General features: G+C 40.1%; 1 protein-coding gene across 7 annotated transcripts in view; it reads right to left on the bottom strand.

Annotated features, from left to right (window-relative positions):
- The window catches only part of gria4b (glutamate receptor, ionotropic, AMPA 4b), an 87,772-nt gene extending 81,031 nt beyond the window's left edge, over positions 1–6,741 (bottom strand). For all 7 annotated transcript variants that reach the window (XR_010544098.1, XM_065286853.1, XM_065286854.1 and 4 more), the window contains exons 1-2: positions 6,383–6,741; positions 5,407–5,565 (exon numbers count right to left, since the gene is read on the bottom strand). Coding sequence is in view for 6 of the 7 variants with exons in the window: in XM_065286853.1 (XP_065142925.1) it covers positions 5,407–5,565; positions 6,383–6,470 (247 nt within the window). In the remaining variant the exon portion in view is untranslated. The remainder of the gene's footprint in view (positions 1–5,406; positions 5,566–6,382) is intronic.
- Positions 6,742–17,772: the final 11,031 nt, after the last annotated feature.

Raw genomic sequence — 17,772 nt, 5'->3', positions numbered from 1 at the left:
AGCTGAAATCCTGCCCGACGATGAGAGAATTCCCCTTGCCCCGCTGTCCTAAAGGTCACACAAAACCCTACCATGCAAAACTACCCCACATCATCATTCTCTGCTTAATTTAACCATTGACTATTAGAAATAACACTGCAAACTAAGTGAAGAAACAGACTGCTGAAGGCAAAAGGATCATTGGGAAAGAATTCTGTCCTCCACTCATCCCCCGTGGCAGCGATGGCTCCCCGGTGAGAAATAAAAAGCCCTCATGAGCAACAAACTGCAGGCAGAGCTGCACACAGCCACTGAAGAAGGAGGGATACAGGCTGAGATGCTGAGTATGTGGCACACCACCGCATCAGACTCCCGGCAATCTGACTACTACACAGGCAGTCATCCGGGGCAGCCGCTCCTCCGCTGTGATTTACGCTGCTCTCAAAATGGCGAGTGACGGACTGGGCGATTAATCTGTTTAACCGATACCAATTGTTCATACACAGTAATAGCAGAAGAACTTATCAGGCTGCCTCGAATTACTGTGAAGACATTGCATGCGTCTAATCTGACGAGCAGGTTAAATGGGCTATATACATTTCAGACTAATTCATTATTATCAGGACAGGTCTCTTGAGTGTGGAGCATTTGTGACACTGAATGAACACAGCGTTTTGGGACAGTGTACAGCAGTGTGAAAGGGTTGGGCCTAGGTGTAACTTTACCTAAAATTGGCCCTAGTTACTTTCTTACTGGCCTTATTGTATACCAGTGAACTAGACATTGTCTTTTAAATCCTTTTTTTATATTCCCTTGCTCATTCCCTCTAAACCAAATTTTTTTCTGCTAAAACTTTGACTTCACATATTTTTCCTGACTTTTGAATTCTGGTACGTAATACATCACAGAAATGAAATTAAAGTAGTAAACCTATACTCAGAGGGCAATTGAGGATGCAATCCTATAGAAATATATTTCCTTTGTGCCTTATTTTTAACCCTCCACTGTGCTTGTCAGTGAGGACAAATGCCTACAAAGAACAAGTCCATGACTTGAATTACTGTTTTTCATCACAGAGGTGTAGATAAGAAGAAAACAGGGAACACTTTATTCTGTGGTTAGAGCACAGCATTGAAGATAATGTGAATAAAATATCAAATGTAGTAACTGGCTACAATACAGCTGGTAGGGAAAGCAGACGTCCAGGTTAAAATTTGGTTCAGAAGAGAGCTGAGAATGGCTGACGTGTCCACCACTACTCCCTAAGGAGCCTATAAAACAGCTGAAAACGATGGAAAAGTATTGTGGCCTTAATATGACACCATTACAGTAGCTACCCTAAATCGCCCCACCATTGGTGCATCTTACTGGGTACACCCAAACACCACTCGCTTCTGTATTCTGGCCCACAGGCTTAAAGGCACAATATGCACAATATTATCACCACTAAAGGTCGCAAAACAATAACAAAGGTGTGGCATTTTGACACAGTGAAGAATTTAGAATGATGGGAGGTTTGTCTTCACCTTCACTGCAGATGGAAATCAATCCGATGGGACGAATTATGTTCATAGAGAGTTCAACAGAGTGGCTTAAAGAAACAACAACAGAATTATACAGTGCTAGACACTACATATACCCGTATGAGTTGCTGCGTAGGTCGATCGAAATATGATATCAAGTTAACGCAAGAGAGACACAACACAACTGCCTTTGAAAAACTGCCTTTGCAATACTGTGATGTCATGCACCATGCTACATAAAGTTAAAAACACCTATGGTTGCTATATGGCAGTAAAAGTGGAAATCGATGATAACATGGACATGACACTATTAACAGACGATGTAATGAGGACGGACGTTAAAATGGTTCAAATTACAAATTCCTCTAGATTCAAACACTGTTAAATACATTTGGGATCATTACTACAGAAGTAAACAAAATATTTAACACTGCTAGTGGTTTTGGATTCCTGAATGCAATATTGCATATTGTGCCTTTAAACATAGACTACACAAGTAACCCCAGAAGTGGTTAAAACAAACTTCATGGATTCTACATAGTTCATGTAACAGGTACAACACTTAGTAGCTTCAAGGAATAGTTTACCTAAAAAGGAAAACCATTTACTTACCCTCATTCAATCTCAGGTGTAGGACTCTATGGGCCCTATTTTAACGATCTGAAACGCAAGTGCGAAGCGCAACGCGCAAGTGAGTTTGTGGGCGGATCTTGGGCGCTGTTGCTATTTTCCCGGCGTGAGAAATAACTCTTGCGCCGGGCGCAAATCAATAAGGGGTTGGTCTGAAGTAGGTTCATTATTCATAGGTGTGGTTTGGGCGTAACGTCAAATAAACCAATCAGAACACTATCCAACATTCCCTTTAAACGCAAGGGCGCAAGTTCCGTGGCGGGTTGCTATTATTATGACGGATTTACCAGGTGCACGCCAGGAGCGGTTCACAGCCGAGGAGACCGACGTCCTTGTACGGGGGAATCCCAAGCTTGCCAGCATAAATCGGGCACGCCGTGTAACGGGAGGTGGATCTGCCTCAGGACCTGACGCCAGCAGAGGACATCGCTGCGTCCACTCTCACCGCTGAAAGGGTTTGGGGGCTTTGAAATCGGACCCAAGAAACGCAAGGTCCAACCCCAAAGTAGACTAACAAATCAAGTTCATATACATTAAGGTTTCTTATGAAAACATTTAAATTATTATTTACATAAAATAAACGTAATACAGCCACACAACAAACTTATGAAAATATTTTAATCGTTATTTGCATGAGAATTTTTTAACGCAGCCACACAATAAACAAAAACTATCACCACAATGCTCACCACTACGATTCCCCTTATCTCGTGTATTAATATTTTTTAGTGCAACAATTTATGATTTGCAAAAATAACTGTTGCATCTGTGTAGATTAGATGCAAAATGTATGCGCGTTGTGCAAGCTATACATTATGGTCAAGCATGCGCCCTTAACTCTTTCCCCGCCATTGACGAGATATCTCGTCAATTAAGAGAAAACGCTTCCCCGCCAATGACGAGATTTTCCGTCTTTCCGCAATACCGCTATTATCCACCAGGTGGCGCCCTTCCGCAACTTTTTAAACCCGGAAGTATTGCCCTATGGCAAGCTGCTGCATGTCCGTGTCTGTTTTAAAGATCGCTCTGAATGGGATCTCTATGAAAAGTCCGTCATAAAAATGGAATTATCTCTGCTTTTTGCTCAAAATATGGTGTTTTTGCAAAAACCTACCCATATTCAAAAGCTGATTGCAAAAGAACCACTAAAGGTAGGATGAAACGGTTTTTTTTGTTTGAAAGCAGAGGGTCTGTTCTTTCATTTGGTATATTGTATGTTTATATATTTAAAGAAGAACATTTTCTGGAAGGCATTAAACTTTGGTGAAAATCATGAAAAACGCTGGCGCTGGCTGGCAACTTTTTTTAAAAATGCTGGCGGTGAAAGAGTTAAAATAGCATAATGAACAACGCGCAACGCGCCACTGACTTTAAACTTTTTTTTTCTGGTCAGTGGCGCAATTGTTTTTTGAAACTGCAAAATAGCATCAGAGATGGTTTGCGCCGGAACACGCCTCTTTTTTTGCGCTGAACCGCCCAGGGAGCGCAAGTTCATTCCCTAGTTTGTCGACGTGCGTCTGTGGAGGGAAAAACCCGCTGTGCGCCGGGGCAAAATACGAATGATACATGCGTCACTGACAAAGTCAATTGCGCTGGGTGCAAGATAGAGTCCTATGTCTTTAAAGACATACATAGGAAAACAACATGCATGCATTATAAAATTATTCTGTATTATTCATCTAGTGAGCTAAGAGTTTGGCTTCTGAGTCCAAACGATGGGCTTGTATTTGTGTGAGAAAAAAATAAAATGCTGTCCAAATCATAGACCTGATCGTATATCTTAAAAAGTATTCAAAAGTAGAATTAGTATGTCCCTAGTAGTAGTAGTAGTCAAACTTGAAACGTAAAGTATATTTTAAGTACCCGGATAGCACCTCCGGTGATAATTTGATGTGCAGATCTATGCACACTATTGACTGATATTACCCACAGTTCATTGCGAAAGGGAGTTCAGTGTCATTACACACTGAATTACTTAGTTAAATAGTGATGCTTCACTAAATGAATAAATTATAAATAATTAAATTTGTAAACATTACATAAGAACATTTTTTATCTTAAAATGATTCAATCTAATGAGTGTTAACCATTACAGTGTGCTTCTAGAAAACAATGATCACGTCCGTGACATGCATACTCTTTAGCTACCCACTCAAATGTATATCATTTCCTATTACAAAATACATTTAAGTAAGATTTTTCTCTAACATTTTATATAAATATTTCGTTTGACAGAGAAAGTGGTCATCTCATCTCACCGGCGGCACCTTAATGGTTTAGTCTTGGCTGCAAGCGCGTGCAAGAACACCTCCACTTCTCCTGAGCTCTCCGTCAACAAGTTTGCTGTTGTGCCACTACTGCAGCCTCCTCCATCCATCTGCTGGTTGATGTACTATATGGTTCAAATAAATCGGTCTGGGCAAATTCAATGTCCTCTAAAATCTTCCAAAATAATTGGTAAGCGGCCTTTTGTTTGTGTTTTCTGCGCTTTCGTCAATGATTTAACGATGGTAAATGTGATGTCATTCAAAACGCAGCGCAAACTAATTGATGGTGAAAGCGTGTGTGCCGAAAGCAACTGTTTAAAAGCGGCATCCGTACTTTTCAGGTTAAAAATGAACAAGAAACATCCATCGATTACGTGTTGAAAAATATATAATTACCTTACTCCGATTCGCAGCGGTAAGCTTATAATAATGATTTATAATTCCAGCAATTGGGTACGATTTCGCGGAGAGGTCAGTTTGGCTTCATTTGACTTCAACCCACGTAAAGATAATTAATTACCCAAGTAACTTGCAATTTTATGTTTCAAACAGAGATGGCGATAGAGAGTCAGTAAGGTTATACAGCCTTAAAAATCTTAAACTAGTATTACTATTAGTATTTTTGCTAACCTATAGTTTGTTTAAAATACATTCTTAACCCTCTAGAGTCTTATAGATTATACTTTCATGATAGATTGATGTGCTTTTTGAGGTTCAGCATTACAGCTATTCTTTAACTTCAATCATATGCACTCATACACACATGCAAAACTTATATACACTTGGTATGGCAAAAGCATTGGTAAAGATGAATTTTCATTTTGTGATGAACTACTCAAATTGGCCTCTGAAGTGGACTATGATGCACCAGTATAAGATCAATTCAAACCAACCCCTGGTTCATCAACAACAGCTATATTCCCTATAATCTCTCATCTCCCTCTTAAAGAGGACAATTAAACAGTATAAACATAAATGCCCGGTAAACAGCTCCACATTGAACTCACAAGCATTGGTCACGGCGAAGCTGTTGGCCGTCTCAATGTTGTCCACATGGGGTACCAGGTTGAAGGGTGCTTCAGATGCATTAGGGCTTGTGTTGTGAAGAAAAATAGCCAACCGAAAGGCAGTGTACTCCTGATCTGTGTTCCTGATGAACAACCCGCCTGCAGGAAAGAGTAAGAGACACAGAAGAAAGGGGGAGAATTTAAGCTTTGCACCAAAGACGCCAAATAGTCGATTACATGTGTGGGTACAAAATGATACATGAATAAAATGAACCATACACTAATGCTGAAATTCAAGCGTTACACCGGATCAGATGAGTAAAGTGCACCGCTCTTGAGATTTTACAGGCGAGTAACCCCATTACGCACATGCATGCCATTTCACTGAAATTTTATGGCTATGGCTTTTAATTCCTTTAAGAACAGTTATCGTGTAATCTTTACATATCCCCTTCAAATTATAAAAGAATTAGGTGAAGAAGGAATCTACAGTCACTGATAAAGCGCTTGATGCAGTATTGGAATAAATTAAGGCACTTTCCTTTAACGAGACAAAGCGCACAGGCTGAATTGATATTAAAGTCGCTTTGTGATTATATGACTCTATCATTTTGATTTAACTCAAAAAACTTCAAATGCATGTGTGTCCTTTTCAGAATTATCCATCTATGAATAACATCCCGTTAGAGCCACGAAAGGCACTGCAGTGGTGCCGTGTAACCAAATCGTGGCACATTGATCATGGGTGACAGCTAAAAACAAACATAAAAAGTATCTAACAAACTGTTTCACGACAAATGTCATTGGCAGTCTTAAAATAAAATCTACTCCCAACCGCATTATTTGCGCACTGATATTTCGCACTTGACCCATGTGCATGCAGTCATATTTTGTCATTCATTTGACACTGGGGGAAAACCGTTTGAGCCATTTGACGCGAAGCTCGGGTGTTTGTGAAGCATGTCGCTGTACTTACCGATTTGAACGCTGCTCGGAAAAGCACCCATAGTGAGTCCCCAAACGCAAGAGAATAGCAGTAAAAGCTGATTACAAGAAATCCTCATTTTGTTAGTTCAAAATTGTGAGAGACATTGAGGATGACGTCAGTTGGGTAAAGCGCAGAAAGGAGAAACGATGTTAGAAATCCATCCTTGCATCCCCGCAGTGGCACGAACCCTGGTGCGACTCCGTCCGGCGGTGGATGGTCCACATGCAAGATGGGGGGAGCGCGGCAGCGGTGGGCTGTGTCTACAAATACATAGAAACTCATCACACATGCGCCTTTTCTCTACCATCACACGCACTCACTCTGGGTGCGTTTCGTGTGCTCTTTGCTTTTTCTCTGCACTCTGTATAGTGAAACCACATTTATAAGGAGACCACCCTTTTCAACTCAAAAAAATCAGAGTTATACTATTGGATTTTGCCATTGGTGATTTTTACGCGTATGGTGCAGACAGTAGAACAATACGTGCCGTTTTTACTGCCAGTCAGATGTCCAGTTGTAAAGGACTTCATATAGGAGCATGTTTAGGCAATGTGTGTTCTTTATTTTGCACTGATAATATCAGATGATATTACTCTTAATAATAATAATAATAATGATTATCTTCATAATAATGCACATAGGTACTCGACATTCCACGGCACGAGACCAAAGATACTTAATATTTAGCTGTGACTTACATGCACTTTTCATTTTCTGGTCTTAAAGTCCGATTTATTCAGTTCCATAAATCACAATTCATAAATCTTACTGTTCATAAATCTTACTTTCCATCTCCACTCTTAACGCGCGTCTGAATTAAGGTTTCAAATCTTTAAAATGTAGGAAAACTGTCTGTAAAACGGAGTGGGTTACAGTATGTGGTCTCGTTTTGCACACCATCCATCGATTCCCCAGTTGTCAATAAGCTATTACTACAAAGGCTTATTTTATGTATAGGCTATCCTCTAATTGTAGTCTACAACCTTAAAAAGTCTACAATGACTTTAAATGAGTAAATCACAAAAGTGACTTTTAAGTGGCACACTTTTATTCTCCCTCGAATATTTGAATGACCAATTAGACAGATTTAACCAACCATGGCATTTACTGCGCATGAACAGACGCTGTGTGTGCGCGTGCTCGCAGCAACTGCAGTGCCTCTGTCCAAGGTCCTGATCTGCGCAGTTCATTCACAAAAATAGCGCTTGTGGAAGAACCAATAAACTTTGTGTTATCTCAGTGAGGGACAGGGGTGCATATTTATATTTTCTAAAATATTTGCCTTGCTTGTTTTAATTTAAAATGTACCTTTATATGCAAAACATTTTATCATTTAATTGTGTTGGCACGCTAACAATGACTCACCTGAAACGCAGGAACAGTGCATCTCATTGACTGAAACACGTTTCTTTTGTCTCAAAACACATGCAAATACAACCAAACCTTTTATAATTATAACATATAAATGGGAAAGCACATGAAGAACAAATAATGTAGACCTTAGTAATTTTGAGGTCATGTGAGTGTTTGCTCTAGAATCGATTTTCTATGGATTTTAAACAAATAGTTAAAACCTCCATGAATAAGAACTTTATGTGAATTCGCAAAATATCCATCAAGTTAAAATATTAGCTTGATTTAGTAAAGGGTAAAATGTTAACACAACAAAACCACTGGGTATGTGCTCATCTATCAAAAGAAGGCAGATTTTAATTGAAAAGCTGCACTAGGTTTTCAGGACTGCTGCTTTTTACTTTTATTCATTTAGCAAGACGCTTTTATCCAAAACGTCAAATAAGGGAAAATCTGATATTTATTTTTCATTATGCCAGGTTAAAGCAGGCTGTCACATATTTGGCAAATCATGTGTTACATACTGTACGTTGTAATTTAGATTCCTATAGCCATACAGTATCAAAACCTCACTATACGTTTCATATAACACGTTGTATTATACTTGACACCTTTATTCCACACCGGTTGTAAATTAGGTGTCTAAAATCATTTATCTCTCTGTCTATAAGAAATACTCAGATGATTGTGTATCAACGACTCTCTAGAAGTCTATTTCAAGGCTTGTTTGGCTGAAGTGCTAAATTAAATTGGTTGGACCGGGTCATGAGTTTGGGTCAATCCAACATCGTAGATGCTCTTGAAGGTTTAATATACATCAGTTTTGTTGACTGACTAGCGTAAAATATCTAATAGGCTTCTTTGCACATTTTTATAATGAATTTTAAATAGAGGGGTCTGCTGCATTCATGAATCAGCTGCATTAATGATGTACTTTTTCTATCTGCAATCTCCTTGACTCAACACGCAGCTATGTCCTCTCCTCATAGACAATGGCTCTGTAACAAGATTGCTCCAGTTGTGTTTGATGATCCTGTCCTTAATGCTGATTTATGCACAAAATCTGTGCATCACAAAGACAAGAAACAAAACAATTGATGAATTATGAATGAGTGTTTTAAGGAACATCTACTGAAAGTCTAAGCGTTTGGAGTTTCATCAGCATAGAGAGAAATTAAGTCACATGATTGTGCAATGAGAGCCCAATTCCCAAGATATCTCTACATATTCATAATATTTAGCCTGTGGAAAAATCCAGAACTGAAATGCAATCAGTCAGTTTGCACTGAGAAGGACAGATCATTGAATAATTGAATTATCCTGCATTTATCCGAAATAAGAATTGATGGACAATTCTCTTGACCGTGCCCCCTTATGAATGCATGATAGTTTGGGTGTTTGTTAGGGGCATATATACAATGTCAAGTGTGTTTCATGCAATGGTGGGAAATTGAAAAAGTTCACCTCTGTCTCAGCAGCCTGCACAGCACAACAGAAAGCTGAGATGGAGATGGATAGACTAATGGCTAATTTTGTACAACCCCAAAATAAATAGGTGCAAAAACATGTACTTCTATAATTGAATATCCAATGAGAGAGTAATTTAAACAGGCAAATAAATAACTGATGTGAGCATTATGAGGTATTGCTTTGTGCACATGTATGTTGAACGTGAAGTGATGTTTAGGGTCTATAGTGGGGTCCCGCGAGGCACTTTTTTATGAGCATTCACTGCATGGGTTACACAATCTAGGGAAAAGGGCAAACATTGATCTGCCGTCCAGTTGTCCTACTGCTCATTTACCAAATGACAATGTGAGACTTACATCCAGCAACCAAAATTAACTTTGCCATACCTGCCAATGAGAAAAATATAATAAATTGATACTTGCGACAAACGGGTTATTGCTTCTCTTGCAGCATCATTTAAGACGATGAAAGCACCTGCACCGGATTTCTGTCTGCCTAAAAAAGTGAGTAAAAGCATGTGGGTATGTTCACACATCTGTTCCACCTGCTTCCTATGCAAAACACTTTTTCTTTTACCAACAATAATCTTTCTGTTTGCACGGTCTGGCAGCATATAAAATACATGACATTTGCCCAAGAAATGTGCATTTGTGCCCATGTCGTCACTGTTTATCTTGCTTCATTTCACCGGTTACTCCAAGGGGTTAGCTGAGTCAGATGAGGTGAGGGGAGGGTGCGGGGGGATGGGGTATTTTTAGATGGCATTTACTATTTACCCACTACCCCCCTCAGGGATCAGCACCTGGGAGGAAATAACAACAGTAGCATATAGAAAGGAGGAGCAGTAATCAGTCACATAAACAAAGAAAGGAATAATGTGCAAGGGCAATAAAAGGCTATAGAATAACATCATGAATAATTGAGTGGGAAGGGAGGTGCAGTAGAAAATTAAAAGCCTTGTTTACCAGGTATATGAATCATACTTCGAGACCATTCATTTAATATATTATCTTTGAAAAAGACTCAAAGAGATATTAAACTTCACCTCCTTAGCTTCGATATTAAACATAATATACATTAGTGGACAAAAGTGATGAAAAATTGACAAATTCTCTCCCCTGTTCAAATATTTTATTAAAGATGCATTAAAATTTTTAGAGATGTTGCATTGGTGGGTGATTCTCACGAAATACAGATTTAGAAGGTGTCCAGCATCAGAGTTTTTAAAAAAGCCCTTGAAGCCTTTTTTTTTGCACATATAAGTCTAAGGTCTGATTTTACTATATCCATTATTTTTAGAGGTTTAAAAAAATAATTCCTATATAATTATTTACATTTTTTTAGATTATCATTATAAAAAATTATCATTACCGCAACATGATATTACATTAAATTTATGCATTTTCAAACTCATGTTTCGATAATGAGAACTAAAAAGTTGTCTAGGTACTATGACAAATTTTAACAGATTTTACTATAACCATTATTTTTAGAGGATTTAAAAAAATAATTCCTACATAATTATTTAAATTTTTTAGATTATCATTATAAAAAAATGATCATAACAGCAACATGATATTACATTAAATATATGCGTTTATAAACTCATGTTTCGGTAATGAGAACTAAAAAGTTGTCTAGGTACTATGACAAACAAAATTTTAACTTTATCTGGAGAGAAAAAATAAGAACTGGTAGCTATCTTGAGTGTCACAGTCAATTATTTCCCTTCCAACAAAGTTTTTTTTTAAATGTTATTTTTTTTTGGGGGGGGGGGGGGGGGGGGGCTTAAACAATGATTGAAAATTGTTGCGGAGGATGAGAAAATTGGTCTTGGACACATTTATATTCCTTATTATTTTCTCCACATTTACCAATGATCTCCAAATACCACATGTTTCTTTACTGTAAATGTTTATAGTATACGTTTTTAATTTTTTAGATTTTTTAATTATAAATATTTCCATGTCAAAGAACCTAAATCCAGTCATGGAAACGTTGCGGTAATGAAAATGTTCCCCTTAATTGTGGAAAAAACAACAAAATTGGTTTATATGATGTCATTTGAAATCATGTGCAAAATATGAAGAGATGTTTGTAACTGTATGCTTCTTATTTTGATACTCTTACTTTGCATTTACTTTTATCAAAATGTTTCATGGCACCTCATAAATTTCGTGAGAATCACCCTGGTGTGTTTGGAGTATAAACGGAAGCTTAGCTTTGAGAGGGAAACCTAACCTGGGTGTATAGAAAATATTTTGCCAATCCTTTTTTTTTAAAATAGTTGAATATTCATATTTTTTTACCTATGTTTTAAACTAAACACATTTTACATACTTCACCGATGTCTTTTTTCCTAATGATGATTTGGCAGTGAATGATTTTGGCATGTCTGCCTAAACGTCTTCTCACCAGCATCACCATGGAGCTCAGCATTTTTTGCCAGTATGAAGGAAAACATCTCATTCATCTTCATTTTAATGATGTCTAACCCTTTTCATCTCTGGGTCTCTGAGTGAGTGTATGAGGAGAGTTAACATAGCACTTGCCTGGCACACGTAACGATTTATTGACTGATTGATTGATCGTCTCACTTCTCACATACACCCACAGGCTAACACCTGCTACATGGGCAGTGTACTTCTGTCAAGCATAACATTTTAATTCAAGTGTTAGTGTGTCTCTTAGACCTTCTCACACTTCTGTCTCTCTCACTTCTGTTATACAGGAAGTTACCACTGCTGTCCCTCGACATTGTGGTAAGCAACCAGCATGCCGATTTCCATTTCCCCATGATTCTGTGGCCTTGTTTTTCACAATGAATGGAAATAAAGGCTTTACCTTTGCTGCCTGTCAGGGAGGCTTACTGGCTTTGGCGTCTCTGAAGACAGCAGATAATGCGCGCGAGAAAATGAGGCAGCCGTGTGTCAGGACGCAACAGAGACGCATTAACCTCTGCAAGTCACAGGCTCAGCACAGGCAAGCCACTTTTGCTTTTCCTCTCCTTGCCATTTTTTCCTTTACATGGCAATTTTACTGATTCACCGGAAAAAATATGGCCTGAAACTCTTAAATAATTAAGTTGCTTCAATGAAGGGTCAGTGAAAGGAAGTGCGTAGCCTTCAGAAAATGTTATTTGTCTACCTCAGAAGGATGAATAGGCATTATATGAGTAATATGGAATGTTATATTAATTTAAATTAAGAGTAGAAATGTATTTTTATGTTGGTAGTAAAATAATATAACACTTTCTATAATTTATCAAATGTAAGGATTTTTTTTGTAACAGTGTAGAATGCATTCTTAAAACCATTTAACCCTGATCCTCGTAAAAACGATCTTTATTAGAAATTTAATGTATTAAAAATAGCTACTCTGTTGCTACACTGTGATAATGTTATGTTAAAAATCAAGCATATATAATAGTTCTTCAACAAGCAGCCAAGGATTTACATCTGCAATGCTTTTAAAAATAATTGGGCAGAAAAGTGTATTCATAAAAAACCCCGAAAGTGCGATTTCCTCTCTCGCTGTCTCTTTCTTTCTTTTTGATAACAGATCAACACTTTCTGCAACACTAACATACAATCACATTGTTGTAAAGCGTAAGAAAACATTGGCAGCAAGCATAAGCGAACACTGAGCGGTTTCTGACATCTTGAAATCTTGCTTTTGTTCTCCAATCAACAGGACTGTCAGACACAAAGCTGTGTGCATGAAGATGTGAATAATCATAAGATCTTTTGGTACCTTATTTCCACTAGTTTTTCTCAGAGTTTTTCTTTTCGGTTTTTGCACAGTATTGTATGTTTTATGCGGTCATGTACTTACATTATCTCTTATTTTCTATCTTTTCATGCTAAACACACTAAAGGGGACATTTCACCAGACTTTTAAAGATGTGATATTTGGTGTCCCCAGAGTACGTATGTGAAGTTTTAGCTCAAAATATCATATAGATCATTTATTATAGCAATTGCCACTTTGTAGGTGTGAGCAAAAAAGTGCCATTTTTGGGTGTGTCCTTAGCTGATATCTGCACTACATGGCAATGCTGTAGTTGGATAGTGCAGATTAAGGGGCAGTATTATCCCCTTCTGACATCACAAGGAGAGACAAATTTCAATTACCTATTTTTTCATATGCTTGCAGAGAATGGTTTACCAAAACTAAGTTACTAGGTTGTTCTTTTTCACATTTTCTAGGTTGATAGATGCACTTGGGAGCCAATTATAGCACCTAAGTCAGATTTTCATGATATGTCCTCTTTAAATGGTCATACATATGCAAGTATAGGCTACATTCTAGATGCATGCAGGGAGAAATCCAGTACAAAATGAGGTGGATTTGCTGTGCTCATTTTAAATTCAAAGGAGTTTTGCTGATTCAATCAAATCCCTGTTGAGGCAGAAAGCTCGGTTTTAGCTTCGCATGTCTTCTAGACTTGCAACGAAAAAAATGTTAAAGAAATAACTGGTGAAGTTGGGCATACAGACCGCTCATTCTAAAAATGATTCGATGGCATTTCTGGACAGAGTTCAAATCAGCCAAAGGAAGTGAATAGTGGTTATAAGAGCACATTATAAACATTATCAGCCTGACTCATGAATATTAACTAGAATCTGTAGGGTTCCCAATTCCTCTTGCCCAGTGGCGGCGTTTCACGAAAACCTAGGGTATGGCAAAAATTCTTCGTACAAGGCGGCCTTTCAAATAACGAATCTATGAAACCACATTATACCCATATGTTTACATACTCAACCAACCTATATAAAATCATACTATGATTGCACGGATGTACACTTACTGACAACAATACGGAAGCAATACAAATGAAAAACAAAAACAGAAATCATGGTTGTTTAAAATGCTTTTCAAATGTTGTCATTCTTAACTAAGTGGAACTCCAGCAACAGATAAAACTAAATCAAGATAATATCAAAACATACTGTAACATCTCTTCACAAATCTTGTCATGACAGCCGCCAATAAACACTTATAAAACACAATAAAGACTTTTAATGATGTGATAGAGCACACGTAGTTAACCCAGCCAGCTAACCGACTAAAACACTAAATAAAACTCTTAGTAAAACAGGGCTAAATGCAAAAACAAGTCTTACCTTTTGTCGTCGTGCAGTTTTTATTCCACAAGTCGCCATATTCAAAAACGCGCGCAAATAATTAATACAATTCACTTCGACTGCGCTACAATTTCCCAGTGTAAGAGAACATGTTTATTTATCCACAGAGAACAAATCGAATTGAAATTGCATTGAAATTGAATTGAACAAATCATTTTACTTCTGGAATAATGTATGGAATATGCATTGCGCGAGTGTGGTGGAGAGTCTGTTTGAATGTTAAAACGAAAAAAGGAGTTTACATGCGAAAATAAAGATTATAACAACAGCGGTCATCATGAAACCTCCTGCACAATTCAATCTGCGCTGCAAGAACGACAGGGTGATGACATCAAAGTACCGCGAGGGTGAGGCGAGAAATAATAGGAAGAGTTTGCTTTCAAACCGCTCTCGCGGCACGTTGATGTCATCCACATGTCGGTTCCTGAATTATAGCATGAAGTCGAGCACACGCGTAAATTATCCATATTAGTGATGTACCAATGTTCAGATATGTTCTACTTAAAATATTTAACTTTTTTTTTTAATGAGCTTCATTATAGCCTGTTGATTTCTGGTGTTTTGTCTGAATGCTAGGGTATGGCAACTGCCATACCCTGCCATACGCAAACGCCGCCCCTGCTCTTGCCCCCCAGAACGTTTTAGATGTCTCAATATATAAAACACTCGATTCAGAAGCGTGGCCAACAGCCAATCACAGTGGCCGCAACACAAGCTCCGGTCTTCCATAAACCTAATTGGCTGGCTCTGCCTAGGTTATTTGCATAAGAAGATATGATTGGCTGTGCCGCTTGAAAAGTTGAGAAATGTTCAACTTCTGCCGCGAGCAACGGCACTGACGCGGCACCGACGGATCCACAATTCAGTTCGCCAACGCTTGATGTCACCCATTAAAAGTGAATGGGAAGCGTCAACGCTTACTCCCCGTGTGACGGTACATTCACGGTGCATTCACACGGTCCGTCAGCGTTAACGCTTAACGGAAGGCTTGTCTGAAGCATGGCCAACAGCCAATCACTGTGGCCGCAACACAAGCTTCGGTCTTCCATAAACTTAATTTGCTGGCTCTGCCAAGGTTATTTGCATAAGGCGATATGATTGGCTGACGCACGCGTTGCAGCTTGAAAAGTTGAGAAATGTTCAACTTCTGCCGCGAGCAACGGCACTGACGCGGCACCGACGGATCCACAATTCAGTTCGCCAACGCTTGATGTCACCCATTAAAAGTGAATGGGAAGCGTCAACGCTTACTCCCGTGTGACGGTACATTCACGGTGCATTCACACGGTCCGTCAGCGTTAACGCTTAACGGAAGGCTTGTCTGAAGCGTGGCCAACAGCCAATCACTGTGGCCGCAACACAAGCTTCGGTCTTCCATAAACGTAATTGGCTGGCTCTGCCTAGGTTATTTGCATAAGGCGATATGATTGGCTCACGCACCCGTTGCCGCTTGAAAAGTTGAGAAATGTTCAACTTCTGCCGCGAGCAATGGCACTGACGCGGCGCCGACGGATCCACAATTCAGTTCGCCAACGCTTGATGTCACCCATTAAAAGTGAATGGGAAGCGTCAACGCTTACTCCCCGTGTGACGGTACATTCACGGTGCATTCACACGGTCCGTCAGCGTTAACGCTTAACGGAAGGCTTGTCTGAAGCGTGGCCAACAGCCAATCACTGTGGCCGCAACACAAGCTTCGGTCTTCCATAAACTTAATTTGCTGGCTCTGCCAAGGTTATTTGCATAAGGCGATATGATTGGCTGACGCACGCGTTGCAGCTTGAAAAGTTGAGAAATGTTCAACTTCTGCCGCGAGCAACGGCACTGACGCGGCACCGACGGATCCACAATTCAGTTCGCCAACGCTTGATGTCACCCATTAAAAGTGAATGGGAAGCGTCAACGCTTACTCCCCGTGTGACGGTACATTCACGGTGCATTCACACGGTCCGTCAGCGTTAACGCTTAACGGAAGGCTTGTCTAAAGCGTGGCCAACAGCCAATCACTGTGGCCGCAACACAAGCTCCGGTCTTCCATAAACGTAATTTGCTGGCTCTGCCTAGGTTATTTGCATAAGGCGATATGATTGGCTCACGCACGCGTTGCCGCTTGAAAAGTTGAGAAATGTTCAACTTCTGCCGCGAGCAACGGCACTGACGCGGCGCCGACGGATCCACAATTCAGTTCGCCAACGCTTGACGTCACCCATTAAAAGTGAATGGGAAGTGTCAACGCTTACGCCCCGTGTGAATGCGGCGTCACACGGGGCGTAAGCGTTAACGCTTAACGGAAGGCTTGTGTGAAGTGTGGCCAACAGCCAATCACAGTGGCCGCAACACAAGCTCCGGTCTTCCATAAACGTAATTGGCTGGCTCTGCCTAGGTTATTTGCATAAGAAGATATGATTGGCTGACGCACGAGTGCCGCTTGAAAAGTTGAGAAATGGTCAACTTCTGCCGCGAGCAACGGCACTGACGCGGCACCGACGGATCCACAATTCAGTTCGCCAACGCTTGACGTCACCCATTAAAAGTGAATGGGAAGCGTCAACGCTTACTCCCCGTGTGACGGTACATTCACACGGGGCGTAAGCGTTAACGCTTAACGGAAGGCTTGTCTGAAGCGTAGCCAACTGCCAATCACAGTGGCCGCAACACAAGCTCCGGACTTCCATAAACGTAATTGGCTGGCTTTGCCTAGGTTATTTGCATAAGGCGATATGATTGGCTCACGCACGCGTTGCCTCTTGAAAATTTGAGAAATGTTCAACTTCTGCCGCGAGCAACGGCACTGACGCGGCGCCGACGGATCCACAATTCAGTTCGCCAACGCTTGACGTCACCCATTAAAAGTGAATGGGAAGTGTCAACGCTTACGCCCTGTGTGAATGCGGCGTCACATGGGGCGTAAGCGTTAACGCTTAACGGAAGGCTTGTCTGAAGCATGGCCAACAGCCAATCACTGTGGCCGCAACACAAGCTCCGGTCTTCCATAAACGTAATTGGCTGGCTCTGCCTAGGTTATTTGCATAAAGCGATATGATTGGCTGACGCACGCTTTGCCGCTTGAAAAGTTGAGAAATGGTCAACTTCTTCCGCGAGCAACGGCACTGACGCGGCGCCGACGGATCCACAATTCAGTTCGCCAACTCTTGACGTCACCCATTAAAAGTGAATGGGAAGCTCAACGCTTACTCCCCGTGTGACGGTACATTCACACGGGGCGTAAGCGTTAACGCTTAACGGAAGGCTTGTGTGAAGTGTGGCCAACAGCCAATCACAGTGGCCGCAACACAAGCTCTGGTCTTCCATAAACGTAATTGGCTGGCTCTGCCTAGGTTATTTGCATAAGGCGATATGATTGGCTGACGCACGCGTTGCCGCTTGAAAAGTTGAGAAATGGTCAAC

The sequence above is a fragment of the Paramisgurnus dabryanus genome, chromosome 18, assembly GCF_030506205.2.
Source record: "Paramisgurnus dabryanus chromosome 18, PD_genome_1.1, whole genome shotgun sequence".
NCBI classification, from domain to species: domain Eukaryota; kingdom Metazoa; phylum Chordata; class Actinopteri; order Cypriniformes; family Cobitidae; genus Paramisgurnus; species Paramisgurnus dabryanus.
This window is presented reverse-complemented; position numbering and strand designations above follow the sequence as displayed.